The 24,159-nt window shown below is 47.8% G+C and overlaps 5 protein-coding genes across 5 annotated transcripts in view; 2 read left to right on the forward strand and 3 right to left on the reverse strand.

Annotated features, from left to right (window-relative positions):
- The first annotated feature begins 576 nt into the window (after positions 1 to 576).
- LOC135896350 (proteasome subunit alpha type-6-like) lies at positions 577 to 6,851 on the forward strand. The gene is made up of 7 exons (XM_065424730.2): positions 577 to 769; positions 884 to 966; positions 4,566 to 4,660; positions 4,722 to 4,803; positions 4,880 to 5,035; positions 5,095 to 5,273; positions 6,670 to 6,851. Exons 2-7 carry the CDS (start codon positions 891 to 893, stop codon positions 6,820 to 6,822), a joined length of 741 nt encoding a protein of 246 aa, XP_065280802.1. The 5' UTR covers positions 577 to 769; positions 884 to 890; the 3' UTR covers positions 6,823 to 6,851.
- Positions 6,852 to 8,091: 1,240 nt separating this feature from the next.
- SmD2 (small ribonucleoprotein particle protein SmD2) lies at positions 8,092 to 10,151 on the reverse strand. The gene is made up of 3 exons (XM_065424754.2): positions 9,896 to 10,151; positions 9,631 to 9,807; positions 8,092 to 8,288 (listed from the first exon to the last, which is right to left on the reverse strand). Exons 1-3 carry the CDS (start codon positions 9,898 to 9,900, stop codon positions 8,114 to 8,116), a joined length of 357 nt encoding a protein of 118 aa, XP_065280826.1. The 5' UTR covers positions 9,901 to 10,151; the 3' UTR covers positions 8,092 to 8,113.
- Positions 10,152 to 10,461: 310 nt separating this feature from the next.
- Positions 10,462 to 12,267, forward strand: Yif1 (Yip1d-interacting factor 1). The gene is made up of 8 exons (XM_065424753.2): positions 10,462 to 10,694; positions 11,107 to 11,276; positions 11,330 to 11,434; positions 11,496 to 11,574; positions 11,631 to 11,688; positions 11,748 to 11,903; positions 11,971 to 12,064; positions 12,121 to 12,267. Exons 1-8 carry the CDS (start codon positions 10,664 to 10,666, stop codon positions 12,265 to 12,267), a joined length of 840 nt encoding a protein of 279 aa, XP_065280825.2. The 5' UTR covers positions 10,462 to 10,663.
- scat (VPS54 subunit of GARP complex scat) lies at positions 12,222 to 20,288 on the reverse strand. Its single transcript, XM_065424752.2, has 8 exons — positions 18,905 to 20,288; positions 16,444 to 16,953; positions 16,047 to 16,096; positions 15,038 to 15,384; positions 14,266 to 14,384; positions 12,693 to 12,773; positions 12,431 to 12,633; positions 12,222 to 12,362 (listed from the first exon to the last, which is right to left on the reverse strand). Exons 1-8 carry the CDS (start codon positions 20,048 to 20,050, stop codon positions 12,233 to 12,235), a joined length of 2,586 nt encoding a protein of 861 aa, XP_065280824.2. The 5' UTR covers positions 20,051 to 20,288; the 3' UTR covers positions 12,222 to 12,232.
- A 2,150-nt stretch (positions 20,289 to 22,438) lies between these two features.
- The window catches only part of bsf (bicoid stability factor), a 69,386-nt gene continuing 67,665 nt past the window's right edge, over positions 22,439 to 24,159 (reverse strand). The window contains exon 31 of the mRNA XM_065424749.2: positions 22,439 to 22,539. Coding sequence (XP_065280821.2) covers positions 22,507 to 22,539 — 33 coding nt within the window. The 3' untranslated portion in view covers positions 22,439 to 22,506. The remainder of the gene's footprint in view (positions 22,540 to 24,159) is intronic.

The raw sequence follows: 24,159 nt of genomic DNA on the forward strand, positions 1-24,159 counted from the left end.
AGTTTTGCCACTGCAGCATTGTTGACTCTACTTTTCATCCTAATCCTTGTGACGTCCTAATCCAAGACTCATTTGGTTGAAGGCATGGAGGGTTTAATGCAAGAGTTTCACACAACAATTATTGTAGAAAGCTCTATGGTTGAAGGAGCCGAATGCGATTTGCGGAGCCGAAAATACATCAGTTTGCACACAACCTACAATCTAGGACATGAAGGCCATAGAGTTTCCTACAATATACTGTATGATGACGGCAATATGTTTTCGGCTCAGAAGGGCTGAAACTTGGGTATACTCTATGAGATTCATAGCATAGCCTCCGAGGGAGCGTACCCCTAAAATTTGCCTAAAATCCGCGCTCCATAGGGCGCCCTCTAAATTTAGAAAGCGAATCTTAAAGGCTACGCTTTTGCTTGTTGAATTCGGCGGAAGCAATTTCGGGAGCCAGAAACACGTCAGACATGGGAGTTTTGGGCACCGCCTATTATTTAGCCTTCGTAACGGCTCCTTCATAGTAACAAAAAGTGATTTTGAAGGCAATGTTTTTTGTGTACTGTAAGAGCCGAAAGCAACTGTAGACACTAAAAACGACGTCATGGAGGCCATATTGTAGCGTACACAAGCCGTTCACAAGCCAGAGCCAAGAACGGCAAGTTTTCCTCCCGGTTATGGACTCGTGAGAGTCCGTTCCGTAGTGTTGTGTGTTCCTGCGTCCTAAGGATCTTTTCGTACTGTGAGTGCTGCCTGCTACGCTTTTAAGGAAGGTCCAGTGGTAAGTGGTGGTCAGGATGCCTAGGTTGTAGTTACACTAGTAAACCTCCTTTCGTGGCTAGTTGTGCGCGGGGAATTGCGATGACTTGTATCCCCTCGAAATGCTCAATTGCAGCGTCATCATGGCACGGGGAACGAGCGCCGGGTTTGACCGTCACATCACAATCTTCTCTCCCGAAGGAAGGCTGTACCAAGTAGGTGTGTAGACAACCACTCTATTTGCAATTGTTCCCGTCGGTAAGCGCAGAAACTCCGCATTCTCTTCGAGCAGGGCAGGCAAGTTGCTCCCTGAAGAAATATTTACGCCCTTTGGGGCGTGTGTTATCCCCAAACAGTAGTCACCTATCTTGCGTGCATTTATTTTCATTTAAACACTGCCACCGTCAAGTCAGAAACGCTACGCCCTGCTGATGCGCGCATGCTGTTCGTTAGCTGAAAGTGCCGTACAGTAACGAAATAAAAAAAGAAACGCTATCTAGATGACGATTATTTGGCGTCGAGTGCAGATTATTACCGTAAATCAGCCAGCCACTGATCAGCGCGGGCAAGCAGGAGGCAGCGATGCTCAAGGAATGACGCTTCTTCGATGGTGCAGGAGACAATATGTGTTATGCGGATGTCGCACGGTGCACTGTCGATCGGGATCGAGCCTGGTGGAGATCATAGTTCTCGATTGCGATTGGATCATTTGCGCAAGATCTGGAAGGAAACCAGTGGTGGTCGAGCAATGCGATCCCTATGGGCTCGATCGCTATCGAAAGTGCCCGCGACACACCAGAGAACATTGCCGCACCTAATTCTATGGTAAAGAACTACTGACAAGGAAAATATGTGCCTCGCTTTGTTCTTTACGGAGTAGCGGTTAATTCTGTAATGAGAGTACGTGTCACGGTTAAAGAGGGCTTACTGTGCAGGTTCCTTAAAATGCAAACATACTTGATATGAGAGAATGAGAATAAAACACGGATCGTGTGTTTACACTCATACTAAAGCTATATCACTCCTTTAATGGGTAGCAAAAAACAAGTGCATGGACAATGGACACGTCAAACATAAAACAGGTGTTGGGCTGCTGAGCACGAGGTCGCGGGATCGAATCCCGGCCACGGCGGCCGCATTTCTATGGGGGCGAAATGCGAAAACACCCGTGTACTCAGATTTAGGTGCACGTTAAAGAACCCCAGGCGGTCGAAATTTCCGGAGCCCTCCACTACGGCGTGCCTCATAATCAGAAGGTGGTTTTGGCACGTAAAACCCCATAATTTAATTTAATTTTTTTAAAACGTAAAACAGGAAACGGTCCTTCAACTAAGAGAGAGAGCCAAGAGCTGCACATTACCTTGTCTCTGCGGGGCTCTTCAATTTATCATCCTGGACTGCTTGAGGCTGTGCTTTCCTTTCAGCCAATGAGCATTGCATATGCAGTGTCTCAAGCAGTCGTGGACAGATCGTAATAGCGGCCCAGTCCATTGTGTTGGGGAGGTTCTAGGGACAGAGTTATACAGGAGACAAGTGACTGTGATGGAAGATGTGGTCCCACCTGATACAGGTTGCAAGGTGCATGCTTAGCACTCAAGTTAAATCCACCGGAATGCACAAGGGGAGCTGAGAGACTGCACTCTGTGCCCTACTGTATGGCCGAAAGACATACACTAGCTGGGTGTACAGGTGTGGGCCCTGGGAAAATTTCACTGGCAGAAGCCCAGACCCGTAGTCCAACAAACTGCTGTTTCTGCCGATATGAAATTCCTTGCCGGCCTTTTCACTGTAATAGTGCCATTGTTTCATTACAGGCTTGCATCACAAGGATATCTGTGGTTCTCTCCCCCCCCCCCCCCCAATCCCTTCTCCGGGTTTTCTATCGTGTCACTTGAGAATGCTCTTGCCTTCACCATTGTCTCGTTTGTGATGGTAGCTAGTACACTTCATGACAGTATGAACTCAAAACAACTGTATGAAGTGCAAAACAACTGAAAGTTGGTAACTGCCAGTGTTGAATCTGAAGTCGCAAGTATAAACCCCATGCAAGCGATCTTGCACGTGACAGTGACAAGCGATGTGATGAAGATGGCTGTTGCGAACGCTCGTCGCCTATAAGTCGTACCCCACGCGAGCGACAATTTTGAGCAACGTCTCCTCAGTGTTGCCAGTATGAGGGCAGCAACATACGTGCTGAAACTAGCGTGATGCGTGCTTTATTAATTTAAGTTGATGTATTTTACTGTAAAATGAAGCATAAGATATTTCTTAGGCTCTTGCAGTAGGTTCTTAACCTTGCACATATAAAAATTCTATCATTTGCTCCTTCCATGCGACAGTTGGTATTATTTGAGTTATGTACATTCAGTTCTGGCTTCCCGCTATTGGCTAGTTGCTCATAGCACTTCCAGGCGACGCGCGACGAATTCTAGATTTGCAGAACCGAGCGATCTGTTCAAGCGACGGCTTATCTGTCGCTCATCGCTGTCATGCACAAAATCGCTCTCATGGTGTTTTAGCCGTCATTGATCACAAGATACAAAGAGAAAGACCACATCAGCTTCAAAAGACGAAACTGTTTCTCAGTACTCCGATAGGTGATTATCTAGTACCACTTTTTATTGATTTGTTCCAAACCTACTTTGCATGCCTATAGAGGCAGAAAGCTTTGTTCTCAGCCTGTGGTGTGCCATTGCTTAGAAAAGTAATATTTTGTTGCCTTTGTTTTGCATGACAGCGCTATTACATAGAATGTTTGTGCACTGCTGCGTGGGAAGCCAATCAGATTGCTTGACCTGTTTAAGGATGTGGGCTTATTCTACGATTTTACAAATATTTCGTCAAGTTTTACAGAAAATAAATTCATCTTGCGAGAAACTTGTTGGTCTCATACCCTTGAGAGTCTTCTCATTGTGAAATGAGCAGCTTTATTCAGACAAGGACACAAAGCAGGCGAAATCACTACCAACAAAATTGCTTAAAAAGCCACTGTGATCTGTAACACATCGCTCGACAGTTTGTGCTGTTCCACATTTGCTTGTCTGCTGTGTCTAAAAATCAATTATCGTTATATGCTTATGTATCCCACAAAAGGCGTGTGCTCAGTACAAATTGATAACTAAGTATATTCTATTCCATGTCTCCCCCTTTCGGTGTTATGTCCGAGTGATCTTTTGAATTTTCAATGTTGACAGATTGGCCAGTATGCTTATTTATGAGCTAATCATTTTATGTTAGATAAGCAAAGGTGGGTGAAAAAACACAGGGCAGCGTCCTTGTGACCGTTAGGTAAATGCAACTTTTGAAATCCGTTTCTAAGTTACACGGCTTATGTGGGTTCCTTAATCTAGGCCTTAGTGTGGAGCTGTCTTGCTGATTGCATTCAAACATACTTGAGCCTCCCTTCATTAGCAAGTGCAAAAAGATGCGCAATGCCTTGCTTGGGCCCATAGTTTAGATGGCCAGCCCTGCAATGAATCTGGGTGCTTTGACTATTTGGTTACTTATCTTGAGACACCAGTGGCTTAAATGTATGAAAGGATGCATTAACGGTCTTTTTATGTATGTTATCGATATGATTTTAGTGCTCTTCCTGTATCTACTGATCTGAGAAAGCTATTCACACTTTTTATTTGGTTTTGTGCTCATCACCCGTGGCACCGGTAAAGGCAGAACTAAGCAAGCCAAATGATCAGTTATGTCCCAGAAGTATGCCACACATTCTTTGAGGCATGGAGTGAACTGCTTTCCAGTCCGTCGAATAAAGATGGGCACATTGCAAGGTGCTCAGCATCCAAAATCCAATTATGACCACGCAGAGTATGCATTCAAGGCCATCAACCAGGGAGCTCTTACGTCTATCGGAGTCAAGGGCGTTGACACAGCCGTGGTGGTCACACAGAAGAAAGTGCCGGTACGTGGCTTCACACAATCCTTGCAGCTTGAACGGTCTAAGCATAGTCTTTTTTCACCAGGACAAGCTGCTGGAGCCAACCAGCGTGACTCACCTGTACCAGCTGACTGAGGGAATTGGTTGCGTCATGACAGGAGTGGTGGGTGAGTCACAGGGGCCCTTGTCGTCAGTGCCACTTGGTGCTGCAACATTACGAGTATTTTGCTCTGTGTTGTGCAGCTGATGGCCAGTCCCAGGTGCAGCGCGCCCGTTATGAGGCAGCCAACTGGAAACACAAGTACGGCTATCCAATCCCGGTTGAGATGCTGTGCCGCCGTGTGGCTGACATCTCGCAGGTGTACACGCAGAATGCCGAGATGAGACCCCTTGGTTGCAGTGAGTGCTTGCTTGCTGTGGCTGCCCGATTTGCATATTCATGGCTGGCCCCCACGCAGGTATGATGTTGGTGGCCTACGATCCTGAGCACGGGCCACAGCTCTACAAGGCGGACCCAGCAGGATACTACTGCGGCTACCGGGCCACCAGTGTTGGTGTCAAGCAGACAGAAGCCAACAGCTACCTCGAAAAGAAGTTTAAGAAGCGCCAGGACTACAACTCCAACGAGACCATACAGGTAAGACAATTCTTCCACTGCGCACTTGTGCTGGTTTATGTGGGATTTGAGTCTTTATTTACCTGGGGAGTGCCAAGTATACCAGTCTTTGGCCACACACGATGCTGTCGCAGCTGTCCAGATGTCTTCTTAAAAACAGCGTATTGCTTAGGAGCGTCACCAATTACACACATCTGCTATGTTAAAATGCACGTAGGTAGGTCTGTGATGTGTATATAAAGTTAAATCACAAAAAGCATCCAGTATATGAAACGAGTCCACGAAATTCTGTCTAATCCTTACGTCAGGCAAGGAAAGAAACAATACTGTATTGTCAAATAGTGCTAGATAGGCAGCTTTCTAAATATGATTAAGACCCCTCCCTCCCTTTTAAAAGTAAATTGTTGTAGGACAGCACTACTTATGTATGCTAGCACTGTGCTAACCTGCTGCCAGTTATTGAAACCATAAAGTTACCTCTGTCTGCACCACACCATCACTTACACTGCCCTGCTAAAAAGCATATCAGTTTACGAGTGACTCGAAAGACGAAGCCAGTTTCACGCTTGTACAGGTGCGCATTTGGTGCAGCGCTGCAGTAGTTTTTCACTGATGCAAACTTCACGGCATACTTATTTTCATACTCTCAGGACCTGAGGGCATTACAGAGAGGAGTGTTCTAACAATAACGCATTCATTGCAACTTCAAAGTACCATACCGTAAGGTTTCGCATGCAACTAGCCGACATTGGAAGAGATTCGCTGTCAGTTGTGGAAAGTGTGTGGACCAGACATCAGAAGTGACAGTGTGATTAGATGATAGTGCAAGGAGTTCACAGCAGGCCAATGCAGTACACAGTAAAGACCATATTGGCCAGCCATTACTTGTATCTGTGAAACTGATGGAGAGCATGTGGCAAGCAATTTAAGATAACACCCTAGATAGCCTTGATCTTGCACTCAGTGACACTCACCTCTTCACCCACCTGAAACAATTCCTGGCAGGGCAGTGTTATGATGGTGAAGTTTCTCCGCCCAGGAATAGGTGACAGCTTGGTTTCAATCACTGTCGGTAGGCTCCTATGACACAGGAATACAATATATGTACAGTACATACTTGGTACTACAATGTGACAAGTGCCTGAATATAATGAGCGTTTCTTTTCTGATGATTGCACCTTTAACTGTTATCGGAACAAACTTTCTGGATACTTCTTGTATATAGCACTGCAAACTTTCATGATTTCATCGCTTTTGCTGTGTGCATAAGCAAAAATGTTTACATGACGGCAAACACTGCTGATGCCTCTACACAATTGTGAAATGCTGTCACAGAAGCATCTGCAGCAGAGTGCGCTGTGGAGCCGATTCCTCTTTGGCAAGCGTATGTGAAGCCTTGCACCATCTCTCTGTGCAGCTGGCCCTGAGTGCCCTGTCAAGTGTCCTGTCAGCCGACCTGAAGCCGTCCGAGGTGGAGGTGGGCGTGGTGTCCAAGGAGCAGCCAAACTTCCGTGTGCTTACCGAGCAAGAGGTGGATGCACACTTGGTAGCCATTGCCGAGAGGGAGTGATGAGTTCAATAAAAATATCCAACTCATTATGCTATTTTTCATTCATTCGAGTGGAATATTTTCGGCAGCAAGGCGCAGGAATGCTGTCGCAATTCAGTGATTTCCGCAGGTTCGTGTAAGCGCAGCCATACAACTTGTCTAGAATGCAGCAAAAACCAACTCTGCTTAGTGGGACAGATATAGCTGTAGCCTGCTGCTGCCACATGATGAAATGAGATTAGCTTACTGTTGCCAAGACAAAAGGCTGCCAAGGCTCGAGCCTCTATAGGAAACTAGATGGCAAGGAAGAATGCACTGAAAACGCACACTCCTATGAAGAGGTGCCTGTAAATACCAATTCTAGGCAACTGCACAAGGCTTCTGCATCAAAATGTATATAGTCTTGGCCACTGTTTTGGCAATACTCCCCAAGCAAGAATCAAGGGGATCCCAGGAACTGTTCTGTTACAAGCACATGAAGGTAGGTAAATGATTGGGAAATTAAATGTTATGTTTAATGGGAAATACAGTAATAAAGTTGATGGAAAGGTAACTTACCAAAGGTAGGAGTCGAATCGGCATATTTGCTATTATGTGTGCAGTGCTTTCCTGGTTTAGCTACCACGGCAGCCATCCTTGCATGCGCTTTCTTGGATGTTACAAGGTTAGCCCTGGGAGTGTAAGTGGCATACATGGACAATGTGGTGGATGTGGAACATCCTGTGAACTGCAGTGTGCGAACTATTAGAAGGTCTGGTCGCGTGCACAATGACTTCAATGTTTTTGGCAGACCACGAAAACGTGCAACTGTGCAGATATCTAAAAAAAAAAGGAAAAAAAAAGCTTGCAATACCAATGGCTCATAAAATGATGTGCTAACAATCTTCTGCTAGCACCACAACCATCCATGGAACTGACATCTTACATAAGTATATGTGCTACTACTCTTCATTGCAAAATGGCTTCTCAACACACCAAGTTGGTGCTGCACAGTTGAGAAACCTACTCATATTACACAGACATTGACACTATGGCTGACAATGCTGTTGCTACATTGGAACGCCTATGTGCGCTTTCATATCGCTCACTTTTTTAAGTGCAAATTAGTCGTGCACCACTGCTGTTTATTTTCTCATCTAATCTGAAATTATTTCTTTGAAATGCAAGCATAGTTGCAGATGTGAGAACCATTAGTAGGTACTCTAAGTTCAGTTTTATCAATGATGTCAACTACAGCCCACTGCTCAAACAAGCCAAACCTGTAGCAGACCGCGAAATGACGCCCCACAGTACACAGCACTCGTCTCTTTATTCACGATTTGGTGGCAGCCAGTGGGTTCTTCAGGACAAGAATGACAGAGTCCCCCCGAAGGAACATTTTGGAGATGTATCGGTCCTTGTTGACGGGGTTGTTCTTCTTGGACTTTCCTGTCTTGGGAATCTCTGTCCACATCTCCTTGACATTCTCCAGCACCATGTTGCAGTGCCTGCATGATGGCATGATATGTTTAAGGCATTAAAAATGGGAGCCAAGGTAGTTCATGACTGATGGAACCGTTCAGTCACTTCTTTCGAGGAAATGCTGACCAATGATAAATATGGGTGATGGTCCGGAGGATGTGTGCCTCTTCTCCAATGCAATTTTCAATTCCTGAGTTTCGACACCAAAGTACAATATGAAAAAACCTTGAGCAGAGTTCATTATTGCAGAGCATTAATCCATCGAAAACATGACGAACACTACTGAAGCCTAACCCCAACAGTCGGCCAGTCTCTCGCCTTTCGGTGCTGCACAAGCATGATTTGCCAACATTGTGCATGCAATGAATGCTCCAGTTGCACAAGGCCACCATTTACACGTACCTTGGCATTAAAAGCCACGATAATCAGTCACGATACAAAGCAGCCTCCACACGAAATTTTGCTTTGAAATATTTATGTGATTACTCTCACCAATTAATTTTTATAGTACAGTCCTTTAGACTATCGTTGTTGCTAAGCTAATGAGACATTTTTGTTGTTCACGTCTAATTATAATTTGCTTAAATTTTTTTTCTCTGCAGCAATGTTTCTACAAGCAGGTGATGTCAGATGCGGCTGGTGGAATATATGATTGGGTTTAGATAAGCAGGAAATGCGTATTACTGTATGGAAAGTCACCTTACACTAGGTAAATAAAATGAAGCAGATGAAAAGCTACCATTCAGTGCATTGGGTGGCTGAAGCGGTGGTTGTCTTTACACAGTTACAAGCTAAGCTGCATACCCTCTTAAAAGCAGTGAAAGATCTCTTGAGAGCCTGAGTGGTGCTGCCTCGATAGAAGCCACGTACGACAAAGTATTTATTTCCTGATAACAAGGTAAATTGCATGTACCCGTGGCATAAGAGTGCTAAACATACGGCCAGATTATTGCGAATGAGCAAGACCGCATCGTTAATAAGTTTTTTTGCTGGGACTTCCAGGGAGTTTGATCACACGCCGTGACTGTTGAACACTGTAACTATTTTTCCAAGCATTAGGCCGCTATTCGGCGTAGTTCCTACAAAGACTTATGCATTCTGCTGGATGTGTGTGTGAGACGGAACAGAACAGAATGACACACGAGGTGAGTTGTTAGCTTGCGCCGCAAGAAAAGTTTGAAATTCGACTGCAATAGAGTGCAATACTGGGCGAGTTGGTTGATCTTCATAGTAAAAGAAGCACAAAATAAACGGCAAGCGGCAACACAAAAAAGAGAAGTACACAGCGCCTGTCCAGCGTACCTCTCTGTCTTGTGTTGCCGTTTCTTTGGCGCTGTTTTTACTATGGAAATAAAACTGCGCTCTTACCTATCAAAGGCTTTCACTCGACCTAAGAGCTTCTTGTTGTTTCTGCAATTAATGAGTACTTGAGTGTTGTTCTTTACAGATTGAGTTAACACCGAAAGGGGTCCGGTGTTGAATTCTTCCTCTTCTCTTTTCGCCAACTCCTCCGGAGTCATTTCACTCTTAGGTTTCTGCAAAAGACTGGTGGTTGGGAGAGGAAAAACGAGATGGTAAGATCGAGCAGCTGACTTTCTGAAAATTCGTGCGAATCGAAAGAAAAGGGACTTACGACATGATGGCAGTAGATGCAGTAGTTCGAACTTCGACGATGCCCGTGAAAACGATGAGTAGGCGTGATGTAGCTCAAACGTGAGATGAACGGCGGCTACAGCGGCAGTAGGCGAGAAACAAGAAAAAAAGAACGCATAGGCTGCGCGTTGCACTACAACCTACAGCGTCAATCTCCACAACGCATACAATGCGATCAACACACGCTACAGAACCTCGGACGCTCCAGAGAGAAAGCCGCCACAAATTGGCTTGGCTATGGCTTAGGTATGATTTGACATGGCTTGACTATAAAGAATCATGACGTATTTTTTGAGCAAAATTAAATCCTTTTAAATCTACTTCGTTAAAGCTTTGTTGTTCGAATTTTGTATAAACATTGTATTTTCTGGTCCAGGTTATTCAATTGTAACACGTGGTCATGCATTTGGCACTGTTACCTGTCTGGTTTTTAATAAAGAAAGAAAGGTACCGTAATGCTTAACAGTAAAACAACTATGATGTCACAAATGTCTTTTTTTGTCGTTTGTATAACATTGAAGTATGATCTTTGAGATTAGTTTTGCTCGTAGACGTGAGAGAAACGTGATCACATCAATATCATCATCAATGCTGTATGGCAGAAAACACGTATCGAATATTGTCAGCCGCTGTCTGCAGCAGGGAACAATTCTGACGCTGAAGTGCCGTACGTGTTGTGGGAGTGTACCGGTTCGCAGCGTTTTCTCCAAAACAACTGTGTACAAGGTTCTGGCGCGCGAGCGCGGCAATGGACGGTAGAAGGCAGCAAGCTTACGGTGGTAAGTGCAAATTGTTTCGTTCCGCTGCGCGATATGTCGTACTCTGCCCCCTCTGCCTGTTTGTCCTGCATTTATTTCCGCTGTGTACTGAGAATTATTTCACTAAGGGCAAAACAGCGTACAATGTTCAACACCATCACTTACAACAGGGACGATCACAGTGAACACTAGGCATGAGCGGCCTGCGTTCTCTCTGCTCCGCCCCGCGAGTCTTTCACAAATGTGCAGCAGCACAGATGTTTTCGTAGCGACAGCAAACAACCCGTTTTCGACAACATGGGACGCTGAATAGGACATGATCGGCCTGCGTCCTCGTTGCTCGCCCCGCCCCTGTTGAAAAAGTGCATGCTGTTGAAGATGGATCCAATTTGGAATTCAAGCATCATTCAAACTACTCGAATCCGGTTCGCAGGGCGACCGGCCGGCCCGCAGCTGTTCGAGGACACGGGGTTCCCAGGGGCACCATACGGCAGTATGCCACAGCCTGGTCTCTACCCCATGATGCCCGACCCGATGGCCGCAATGGCCATGCAGTACGGTACCGCGCTGGCGGGCCAGGGCAAAGACATGGTACACCAGAAGGTAAGGTGGCGCGGCATCTCCGATGCTGCCGCTGACGCCTCGGTATCGCGCAGCTCGAGAAGTACGTCTCGGTGTCCAAGATCAAGTACTACTTCGCCGTGGACACGGCTTACGTGGGCCGCAAACTACTGCTGCTGATGTTCCCGTTCGGCCACTCGGTGAGTGATAGTGGCAGACGGCGGAAGCGCGGCACGGAGCTGACGGGCCAGTCCTTTGCAGGACTGGGCCGTCAAGTACGACCAGGACGAACCGGTGCCCCCGCGGTACGACGTCAACGCCCCGGACCTCTATATTCCGAGTAAGAAGCACCAGGGAGCCGGAAAACACAATGTCACAAAAACGCATTTAATGCAGGCATGGCGCTGGTGACGTACGTGCTGCTTTCGGGCTACCTGCTGGGCCTGCGCAATGAGTGAGTGCTCGCCGCGTTGGTGTGCCGGCGGCGCGCCCAAACTCTCTCCTCACGTGCAGGTTTACCCCTGAACGGCTAGGCCTGCAGGCAAGCTCGGCGCTCATGTGGCTCACGCTCGAGGTTCTGGCTATCTGGCTGGCCACGTACATCCTCTCCATCCGCTCCAGCCTACGTGTCCTCGACCTGGTCGCGTTCAGCAGCTACAAGTTCGTCAGGTAAGGCTGGTTGTCCGTGTGGCTGCAGTATTTTCTCCCATGGTAAACTGTCCCCCTCCCCGTGCAGCATGATAGCGGCTCTGCTGGCGAGTATGCTGCTCCACAAGCCAGGATACCTGCTCGTGCTGGCCTACGGTTGCCTCACGCTTGACTTCTTCCTGGTAAGTGGCCTGCCCACCAGTGTTGCGTGTGGTTCTGACCAGGACCCATTTTGCAGCTGCGCACCCTGCGGCTCTCCCTGCTGTCTGGCAGCTCGTCCGAGGGCTCGCGCCGGGGCCTTTATCTGTTGCTGGCCGTGTGTGCGCTCCAGCCGGCTCTTGCCTACTGGCTCACACAGCCCCTGGCCCAGCAGCTGCCTCAATAAACTCGTCCTGCTGCCACAGGCTGCTGCTGTCTGCCACGGGACAACCCAGGCTGCGCAGGTGTTCGGCGTAGAAAATCAGCTCTTGGGTGACCAGCCTGCGAGAGAAGGACACAAGGGTTCAGCTGGTTGAAGGCCCCCTGAGCACAGCAATATGAGCAGCTACCCATGTTGAGGTCCTCCGTCGCGACTTATGGACAGACGTGCCAGGTGGCGTGCTAGCAGGGACCGGAATGTGGCGTGCACGGCTTGCAGGAGGGCTCCCACGTCTGTTGGGCTCAGCAGCTCTGCCACGGCAGTGTGGAACTTGGTCAGGTGGCGGGCGATCCCCCGGAAGGCTGGTGATGGCACAGGTGCCTTTACCTCCCACTGGACAGAAGTGCACGCATTTAAAAGGTGCCCCTACCCCCTCGCGCTGCCAGGCTAACCTCGGCAAGCTGTCCGTCCAGCACATTGCTCACAATGCTGGCCAGCTTGGTGAAGATCTCCGTCACATGTTCGGCATACTCCTGCAAATAAAGATGTTCTCTTTCTTTTTCTGGAAACTGAGTGATAGTCAGGATGACATAAGCAGGCTTGTGGTCAAAACCAGCACTGCAATATTGTTCGACCTTTTCACACAAGCCCAGATTTTCATAAGATTACGAGGGAGACCTGGTGCTACGGTGTGTTATCATAGAAACTACATAGTTTTTTAATCTTGGATGACTTGACCAAGAAAAACACTTTGGGGGTTCTGTGTTGTCGGTCAACAATGCTCTGCACACCGCACGTGCTCACTCAAAATATTGAAGCCTCATCACGGGCCCACATTGTGGACCAAGTCACTGGTATGCATTGCTCTACCGATAAATTTTTGGGTGAAATATAGCTTTTATATTATGATTGTGCTCACCTATTCCTTAAGATAAGCAAAGGCTGTCCCTCGACTAGCTTTTTACATAAAACCATGTAGGCACAATTGAAGAGGTGACTTTCACCGGTACACACTTTGATCATATTGCAGTCTGCCGACATGGTGTTGCAGATGGGTACGATGCACACAGAGTGCAGAAAGGAAAGCCCCTAGTGACTGTGACATGCAGTTTTGTTCCCAACATAAAATCCAGAAACAGCGATACTGTGGCACGCAACACAGTGAATTCCCTCCACTGGCAAACCATAACCACTGCACATGTAGAATTTTGCACAATTAAGAGAAACAGCCTTGGTTTGGTCCACTTGCTGCTCGCATGTTTTAAGCAAATTTTTTCAGTGAAATGCTTGAAGCAAAAAATGACGAAATGTGAAATCATGTACGGTAACCACTATGATGAAAAGCAAACTGCACTGACAGGGGGGGAGGGGGTGTCTTTTGTGAAAATTGCTGTATGCTAAAACAAATTTATGTGGCGATACACAGAGTACAAACTTTGCATGGTGAAAGTCGACTGAAAGGCTTTATAAAAAAAATGTTCTTGCTGCTGCTCTTGCAAATAATTTATATTCATTAGCCAAGTTCGTAGCCTACAAAAGACATTGAAGAAATACAAATTATAATGACAATATATATGGCATTTAAGGGGATTATGGAAAACTTCAAGTATTTTAGTAGTCGTGCAGTGTAGCTTATAACATGCCAATTTATGGAGAAACTGCCAAATGGTGCATTGGAGTTGGCGGCAAGTGGAAACGCCAGCTGTGAAAGTGCAAATCTGGCCAGGTGGAAACCCAACAAACACCTGCATCATCCTGTTTGTATTTTCATGTCTTCTGCTTATTACACTCTTGCAAGCCTCGGCATTCACAAGGCTCTTCAACTCTACTAATGGTACTTCAGAAAATCGCATGACCACCAATTTTTGAACACATGTTGTTTTGAATGGTGCAAACCTCCAAAACCAAGACACGTTCCAGTCATAAGAAATGCTAGAAGGGTACGTCTCAAGACAGGTCAAGGGCCTCTTGGGGATGCACTGCATTGAACTAGGGCGCAGGTAAGCCAATGGCAGCTGGACTAACCTTGGCAATGGCATCGAAGTGCCTGGCTGTGTCCTTGCGAGCCACCAGGTGCTGCTCAAAGTGCGACTTGACACGGGGCAAGAACGCCACATGCAGCTGCAGGCAGCGGGCTGCCAGGGCTGCACAGACGCCCTTGGCTCAATCAATATACATGGACTGCAGGAAAGCATCTCGAAAGCTAGCATGTGTGTTCAACTCATACTTAATCATACCATACTTTAAAAAGCGTTATTTTAAACTATATTTTTGTTAAGCTTTTGAAGTTTCACGCACCCAAAGTTGGGGGACACGAACTGCTGGGCATACACAAGAACGCAAAAGGGGTAAAAAAAAATAAAAGCAAGCAGGTTATGGTGTTTTGGGTACATAAGAACACTTCGGTGGTGTGCTATGGTTAAAGCTCCCTAAATTTGCATTCATTAAAAGGGATAATTAAGGCCAAAGCTCAATGTTTTCACATTTGCACTGGACCTTAAGCTCAAGCCTGTAATTGTTGTGATGTCGCAGATATCAAAGTTGCATTACTTTCGTATGTGAGCCATTACGGATCAATAAACCATAATTGCTCACAAAAAGAATGAAATTCTGAGGTTTCACATGCAGAAACCACTGAGGCATGAAGCATGCTGTAGTGGGTACTCCAGAGTGTAAACTGTAATTTTGACTACCTAGAGTTCTTTAACAAGCACCCATATCTATGCACGCGGCGTTCTTGCATTTAGAGGGTCCCTTACAGGGAGTACACCCCAAGAACAGTTGCAGCAGTTCGTACCCAGCATGCTGGCAGTAATGGTCTTGAGGCCGACGCGCTGAAGCGCCCCGGCCCCCAGCACGAGTTGGGAGGTGCGTGAGTTGAAGAGCCGGAGCAGCTCCTGCAGTTTGGCCGCCAGGCTCAGGCCAACCCAGGGAAGGTCCCGCGCGCACTGGCAGTACTCGAGCACCATGCGAAGCAAGAGCAGCGTGCTGCCAGCAACGCTGTAGCGCTGCTCGTCCAGCGTCAACTGGGGTGCACTGCCCCCCTGCGTGTGTGGGCTCTGGGAGCCCAGGAACTGGTCCACCATGCTCTGCAGCTCGGTTGGCACGTCCACCCGTGCCCATACCTCGCCATCGAGCAGCAGGCTATGAAAGGAGCAGGTCCAAGATGCACCGGACAGCGAAAAAGGGTGGCACAGCCATCGTCCAACAATTACCCAGAGGGAATGTCTCTGATGCCTTCAAGAGGCTAACAGTATCATAATGGCCGACTGATAAAACAATGCATAAAACTCTGCTTTTTCTGCATTATTATATAGAAATATATTTTAGCAAAACTAGATCTGAAGTCCACAGTTAGATTGAATCAGAAGACAGATGAGAATGTGCACACTCGGTGTGCGTCATCTTTAAACATTTTTTTTTTCTTTTCATTTACCTGTTACCAAAATTAGAGTTTAAAATATACTTGCTGCTGATGCCTGCCTAGCCACATAGCCTACCTGCAAAAAACAGCAAAGGCCTATACGCGTCTTTTCAAAGAGTTCAGCATAAGAGCCTGGCAAGTAAACATTAATGCAAGATGCATTAGGGAAGAACTTTTATGTAGATGTCATCTTAAGGAAGCTTTATTTGTGCAGCCGTGACCATATCCTAAGTCACCAAGACACACCAATCTTTTCGTATCTCGACATCCCCATGATGTCGCAGTGCCCTCATAACTCTCACATAGGCAGTGGCACCACATTTTCCTCAAGGTAATATTGTACCTCCAGTCGCTGCTCTGTACACTGCTGGTATGTCCTCACCTGAGCTTGGCTTTGTGCTCCTCATGGAAGCGGCTCACGAACCGATCCGCCTGCAGTGCACAAACCCGGTGTAAGCAAAGCATTTACCAGAACACAAGCTCTGAACCCCTCTCCACTATTGAATTTCCTTGAATTTTTTTCTTGGGAATATGTCGTGTGTGCTCTAACGCTGCCTTTTCATATGTCCTCCTTTGATTATGGCATATGTATCCTGCAGAATCCAGCAACAAACACAAGCTGATAGCCAGCAGTACGTCTCGTCTATTTGGTTGCCTCGTTTACTTGTTGGAAAGTAGCACTTTATTTTCGTGCTGTTCGCGCCGTACCTAAGAGAACAATGTCCAATAATCTGACCACAGTACCAAAAGTGCGGTGCATCGGGTTTCACAAGACACACCTGAGTGCGCAGCGCCAGCACCAGACTGCCTTGGCTACGGTGTTCACACAGCTGCGCCCAATCCTCGGCGCATTGCTCGGCACGGCGGCACAGTGCGGGGAAGCTGCCTGTGTTGAGCAGCGACCGGTGCGCGTCGGACGGGACGAGCCGTGCACAGCGCTCCTGAGCTACCTCGGCTACGGCAGCCAGGGCGCTCCGTCTAGCCTGCTCGAGCCGGGCCTCTTCCTCGGCTTCCAGAGCGGCCCCTTCCGCCGCCTGTGCAGCCAGAGCGCAGTGCTGCAGCTGTGCCAGGTTGCAGGTGCGCCGCAGCACGAGTTCGGCAGCATCCAGAGCACGTTCGAGCAGCGCAGTCCACGCGTCGCCCTGGGACATGCCCTCAGCCAGGGCTGCCTTGACAGCTGCCTGCAGGGCCGTGCATGCCTCTTCACGCAGCAGTGTTGCAAAGTCTGCGCTTGCCGGTCGGTTCAGACGCAGGATGCCAGCAACCAGGGCGGTCAGGGATTCCTCCTCCTGCACATGCACAAATCTTTTTCTGTCGAGAGCAGCCCTGGTGCAGGTGCTCCAGAATGAAACATTCAGACAAGTGCCTGAATGAGTCTTAAATACTATGGAGGCAAAAACTTAAAGGGGGTGTGCACATTACTGTTATCGAAATTTTAGCTACTTTATTGCTGGCATTATAGAACATAGTTGTAGCCCCAAGGAAGACGAAGGCATAAACATGAAATGTACAGGTTAAGTGAATTTTTCAACATCAAAGCTCAAACCCAATTTCTGAAATTTATCGTGTGACATGACCATTTGATGGCGACAAGATATGTCATCTTGTGACCAGATCGCTTGTTCTAGTTGCTCGATCTATTGGTTCTGGATATTTAGAATCTGTTGCTCATTGCCCTGAAGCGACTTGAGTGATCCTATGTGTTTTGAGCCCAGCCTATGTGCCAGAGAGACGAATGCTGGACAGTTTTCTAGGCATTGTCAGCGAGCAACCATTGTCAAAAGGCATTCTCAAGCCATGGGCTGATGCTACAACTATGAGGCAGGCAATGAAGGTGTTTTTGAGTTCCTGCATGCTGTGGGACTGGATGAGTGGCTTCAGTAGGGTTGGTGTGTAAAGTACATATATATCCACCTCTTCCCTTCTCCTTATAACTTATCTCTATACTTCCACTCTACTTCCTTATACCTATGTGCAGAGTAGTAGGCTAGTGCACTAGTTCATGCAAACATCTCTGCCTTTCTTGCAAATAAAATTTCCGCCTCTGTGCAAGGGTGGTGTTTGGGCTGCGCTGTATGACAGTACGGCCCCTTGATCCTAAATACTGTGTCATTTGAGCAATGGGCACAACAAACCTTTTACCCCAACTGTTCGTAGTAGTTAACACAGACACAGGCAAACTGGAGTGGAAGGTGTGAGCCTGCTGTTAAAAGAGGTGCTCACTAACAAAAAAGTGACGAAGCACATGACCCAGAGTATCGTGCTGCCTCCTCGTCATATTGCCTGTAGCCGTCACTCATGTACGACTTAGCCACAAGGCGATATCAATCCCAGCTAAGCGGTTAAATTTGACATTGCTTTGTGGTTAAATCACTCTCGCTTGGTTTTTCTCTTAACAGGTGTCTTTTACTAAAATGGAAAACATGTCTCAGTGAGCTCACATCATCGACAAGTCTAGTGAGGGACACCACTTTGATGTCCCACTAGTCTAGTGACTGAGATTTCACCTTTTTTAGTGTCAAGTGTGCCCCAACCAGATGGTTCAAACCCCATGAAACCTTTAACGAGGATAGCAAATACATCACCAAATATGAACATGGAAGTGCGTTGCCGCCATGGACGTGCGTGGCCGCCAGCAATACTTCTGCTACCAGTAGAGTCAGTGCTCTCTAGCGACATCTTCAAATAGCTTTCATGTATGTACTGTGTGTGTGAAAAAATAAAATGGTTGCTGTGGGCTGCTGTTGCAATGCTTTACACATTGTTTGCCAGACAGAGTGCTTGGACAGAAGTGCACCGTTCTTCAAGGGCTGTGCAGTATACATACTCCGCATGCTGTTCTTAAGAGCGTTGCAGTTCTCTCTGTTTTTAATGTCATTGCACAGACGCTGTGTCACACATAGGATGGAGGCTCAAATTACAGACGTTTCATGCAGGTGCAGGCATGTACCCCTTTTGGGTATGTGCCTGTGCAGGTGCCACCACACTATGGTAATGTGTGACTGGAGTGACACACTCCCAATTTCAAGACACCCCAGATAGTGGCATGTTTAACACATATACCTAGCTTTTTTCATTTGCCATAAAATACAACATATTTTTTATGCAGTTGTCTTTCATACAGTATACACCTAATTGCGACATTCCTGCGCAGAACGTTAAAAATTAAAATCTGAATACAAGCTGCCCTGCACACCGGCCCTGCCAGTGCAACACGGGCAGCCCCACAAGTGTGCCCACCTGTTGCCCGATGGGGGCCAGGTCGTCGGGCGGCCTGTTCAGCTCTGCGCTGAGGCCCCGGGCCAGGTCGGCAGCCATGCTCCGCTCGATGTGCCGCTCTAGTTCCAGCAACTGTGCGCCTAGGTGGCGCAGACTCTGGACGCCCGCCAGCTCGAGAGCCACGATCTCCCGGCTCGCCTCGATGAAATCGAGGGCGCGCGCGAAGTCCCCGCTGGCCAGGAGCCGTTGTATGGTGGGCTGCGCCTCGTGCAGAGTGGCCAGCAGTTGGAGCTTAGCGCACAGCGTCCGCTGCCGCGCCCGGCGGCGCCACAGCAGCAGTAGCCGCAGCCCACCGCCGGCCAGCTGGTCCCTCGCGCGGGCCAGTTGGGAGCGCAGCCCCGCCGCAACCGACGCGCAAGACGACAACCGCTCGGCGAGCACGTCGTGCGATCGCACCGCCTGGAAGAACGCGTCCGAGCGCAGGGACACCTGGCGCGCCAGCTGGACCTCGACCAGGTCCAGGTAGTGCGTGAGCCGCTCCTGAAGAAGCCGCGACGGCCCCGCCGCCCACGGTATGGCCTGCGCGAACGTCGCCGGCTCCTCGAGCCGCAGCTCGGGACCCAGGAACACGGCGGGCAGGCAGAGTTCGCTTCCAGCAGCGGGCGCAGCTTCCGGGGTCGCCGTCGCCGACGAGCACGGCCGGCGCGACCGCGCGCATCGCGCCAGATACGGGTCGAACAGCTGGCGGGTGATCCGCGCTGCGGGTCCTTCCCCGCCGGCCGGCGGCGCCTCGGTGAAGTGGTCCCCCCAGGTGCGCGTGAAGAAGTCGACCTCGCGGCGGCTGCGGCGCGGGTCGTTCAGCACCGCCGGTAAGTTCTGCGCCGAACGGTGCAACGTCCAGCGCGCCTCGGCCACCGCGTCCGGCCAGTACTCGCGAAGCAGATGGTGCTTGGCGACGTGCGCCTCATAGTCCTCGTCGCTGACGCCCTCGAGGGGCAACGACGCGCACACTTCATGTTCACCGTAGCGGCACACAAACGAACCGCCTTCCTTGGTGCAGTGGCGCTCGCGCAAGTGCATCCGAAACTCGTCCGCTGTCTTGAAGGCGCGTTGCTTGGGGCAGTGCTTGCAGTGCCTCCAGACGGGCCTCGACCCGCCGTCTGACATGCCCGGCGCTCTAGCGTGGGCTCACACGCCACACCGAACATGCCACGGCCCGCCAGCTTACGGCGTGCATGCTACCTCACGTCCGATCTCACACCCACAGCCCCGACACCGCTCAGGAGACATGCTGACAGATTGTGCACCAACGCTACTACAGACCCAGAGCACAGGCTTCCCCACAGATGCTGACATGACCCGCGACCTGTCGCACCTTGTGGCTAGAGCTCCTACTTGGATTGGCATCTTCAGTACTCAGATAAACTATGGCGGCCATGACGTCACTTCCGTCGTCTGCAACCTTGTTAGGCACCGTCGAGACACAAAAGCATGACCTTCGAGATATGCTTTTACTTCACGCGGACGCTACTTCGTGTAAATAATGACCCTTGGATAAAATACAACAAAAACAAAGCAAAGGGTGGTGCAAAAAGAACCGACTTCTATGAACAGTTCCGGCTCTCACATTGCGTGGGTGCATTCAACCAGAAAATGCATAGCCTTTAAGACCGGTATTTTGAGAACTTTGAGAACTAGTCAAGCTGACTTGTCAGCTTTTTTTCCCGCACTCCCACACTTTATGAGTGAAAAAAGATTATTATTATTATTTCCGTTTTTATTGCGCTAGAGCAATCAGTTACATGATGTTCATGCCCGGAACCAGTTACGAACTCCTCTGATGATGGCCTTCGAAACTTCACGCCCGGAGCAAGCACGCACTCAACTGTGCGTTACGTATGATTACTGGCGCTTAGGCCACCCACGTTGCCCGCTTTTGCTTTGCTTCTCCTTGGATTGAAGCGTGATCGCGAATGCCCTCGCCATCCCTCAAGGTGCGCCATTCACCACATACATGGATATAACGAATATATGCTTATAAAGAAAATCGGATTAACCAAGATATTTTTGTGTGAAATGCAACTTTGTGTTACGGCTTATATCGAACTACTCTACAATCAGGGCCTTTAAATTTATGCAGGCATTAAAAATGTATCTACAGCAATCATTGTTACACAGACAGCGCCGAATAAAACAACACACGAAGAAGGGCAACACGAAACAGCACGTGTGTTGTTTTATTCGGCGCCGTCTGTGTAATCATGCTTAACCAACTAGCCCACCAACACATGCTCAGTGTACAGCAATCAGCTTTGATTTTAAGCAAGAGAGGATGGGTTGCTGCAAAAACATTTTAGCTTTACCATCAAGTAAACCCTAGTGCAAAAGGGAACCCTCACCCCCCAAGAATGCTGCTTCACACAACTAGAAAAATCTTAATGTTCACAAAAATTTGACATGCCAGAAGGACCAAAGAACAGCTGTACACAAGTGCAATTAAATAAAAGTTACGGCTGAGCGTCTTCACAACAAAATAACACGTATAATGAAGCAATAATTTTGTACCACTTCTATTGTGAGCTATGCAGTGCGTGAACATTACAACAAAGTGACCTGTATAACGTGCAATTTCCAAAGCCCCAAGCATTTCATTATAAAGGCGTTCAACTGTATGAAGTGGGGAACGGGCCTTTCCAACAGCTCATTTAGTCGAATCTCAGTGACATGGTTATAGTCGACCAGTATTTCTGGACAATGGACATTTTGAAAGAGTCCTGGCCAAAATGCGTTAAGTACAGTTTCTACTTAATAGTATGATGGATGATAGTAAATCGATGAAAGTACAATGGATGATAAGAGTTTGTCAGCTGCCTTGAGACCTCTCGGGTAGAAGAGGAGTAAGGCCGAAGTGTGCAGTTGTGAAGACATCCAATACCTTGGGTCTTCCATGATGCTCGCAGAGGCCTACATACTTGAAAACACTCACTGTGGTGTGCATCGACTGGGAATGAAATGAATAAAAGAATGCAATGTTGTGCATTCCGGATGCATCTAGCACATCACAACACTGAGAAAATAAAGGTCTAGGAAGCCATAATGGACTACTTCGACTGAAAGTAACCATATATTACGTGTAAACAAGAATGTTCTACCTTCACTTTGGTGCTATGATTGTGGTTCGTTACGGAGCTCACAACTTTCAAATGGTGTTAATATTTTTCAAAGTATAGAGAAGCTTGTATCATTGAAATTTTACTGCAGTTATGACACGTTTCATCGTGGGTTTTTGCTCGCATCGCTACCAGCACTCATGCAAGACGTCAAGGCAGCATGACATGTGTTTAATGGGTGTCTTTATTGCAATGGCAATGTGGTGCCCATTGAATGCTGGCCAGTGAGTGCAGTCTTCAAACATTAAAATGCAATTACGTATGTTCAAGTGGAATGCAAATTTTGACTAATGGACAAAAGCATCAACACAGGCATGGAAATTAAATCGCGAGGACGCCACAATGTGCATATGAGCCAAAGGCTGCCACTGACCATAACACAAGATGCCTTTGAGTGAACAATGTTTTAATCGACTAGATCTATGTACATAATGGCTGAGCACAGGGTGTGTCCTACTGCTTCACGTGGTCCTGTCGCTGCTCCTCCTGCACAAGCAAAGACACTCTTCAGATACTCCTCAAAAGGCAGATGTAGAGGCAACATCGCAAACATACTGCATACATTCAGTGTATAACGCTTGCTTCCCACCCCGAGTTCAAAGAACACCCATACATCAGGACACTGATAAGCAAAAGTTATGTCCATGGAAACATATTCCATGCTAAGCAATGGAATGACACTGGGTGTGGATATCGCTTCAACAAATCAGAAAAGGTGCCTGGCCACATTTCCCATAGCATGGAGGCAGTGGCGTAGCCAGAAATTTCGTTCGGGGGGGGCTCACTTTGCAGCTCGGCCCGCTCCTTATAAAATTAGTCGAGGGGTCTATATATATATATATATATATATATATCATTCAACAACCTTGTTTACATTTTGGTGCATATGCAACGACCAGGGGAAAATCTCAATGACGCTTTCCTTTGTTAGAATGTATTGCGCTGGAGCAGCTGTTACCGGTTGTGCATTGCGAGTAATTGCTCCGAAATTATAGTCGTAACAGAGAGCACATATAAAAAGCAGGAGTTCTGCAACATATACGAGGGCGAGTCAAATGAAAGTGAGCCAATGCGAATATATGACAAACGGGGTACTTTATTTAAAAGTAGTCACCATGAGTATTTAGACACTTGTCCTACTAACGAGTCGCGTAATTCCCGTCTCATAAAAATCCTTGGGTTGCTGCCTGGAAAATCTGTAAATGACTACACGTCATCTTCCGACACAAATCTGGTTCCCTCGAGCAGTTTCTTCAAATTTTACCAAATGTGGAAGACGCAAGGCAACAGGTCTGGGCTGCATGGGGGATGTTGCAGCGTTTCGCACTTGAACTTTGCCAGTTTTGTATTAACCACATCAGCGACGTGGGACTGGGAAATGTCGTGAAGCAAGATGTCCCCAATGCTCGATTTTCCACGTCGTTTGCTCTTAATTGCGACATGCAGCCTATCCAATCTTTCACAATATCTGAAACGATTTAGAGTCTCTCCAGGTTTAGAAAATTCGATCAATAGTGGCCCCTAATGATCTAAAAAGAAGTCAACACTCTTCCGGCAGAAATGACGGCCTTTGTTTTCCTTGGGAGTGGTGAATTCAAATGTTTCCACTGTAAGCTTTGCCGGTGTTTCAGGCTAGTAGTAGCGGCACCGTGAGTTATCTCCGGTCACAATTGCAGACAAAAAGTCGTCACCCTCATCTGGGGTTCTTTGACGTGGACTTAAATCTAAGTACACGGGTGTTTTCGCATTTCGCCTCCATCGAAATGCAGCCGCCATGACCGCGATTCTATTCGCCCGACCTCGTGCTCAGCAGCCGAACACCATAGCCACTGAGCAACCACGGCCTTTTCAATTGTGTTGGGGGTGATTGCACGGTGGCTTAGGCCCGGCCATGGATCGTCTTTGTAACTTTCATGTGCTTCTTTGAACAGTTTGCTACAACGCTTCACAGTGGCCAATGACACGCAATGTTCAACGCATACGGCAGCCATACGACGAATAATTTCTTTTTGGGAAACGTCTTCATTTGTCAAAAACCTCACGACACCAAGCTGTTCAACTTTTGAAGTGTCCATTATGTCACGCAACCATGTTCAACCCCGTGTA

This window comes from Dermacentor albipictus, chromosome 7 (assembly GCF_038994185.2).
Source record: "Dermacentor albipictus isolate Rhodes 1998 colony chromosome 7, USDA_Dalb.pri_finalv2, whole genome shotgun sequence".
In the NCBI taxonomy this organism is placed as follows: domain Eukaryota; kingdom Metazoa; phylum Arthropoda; class Arachnida; order Ixodida; family Ixodidae; genus Dermacentor; species Dermacentor albipictus.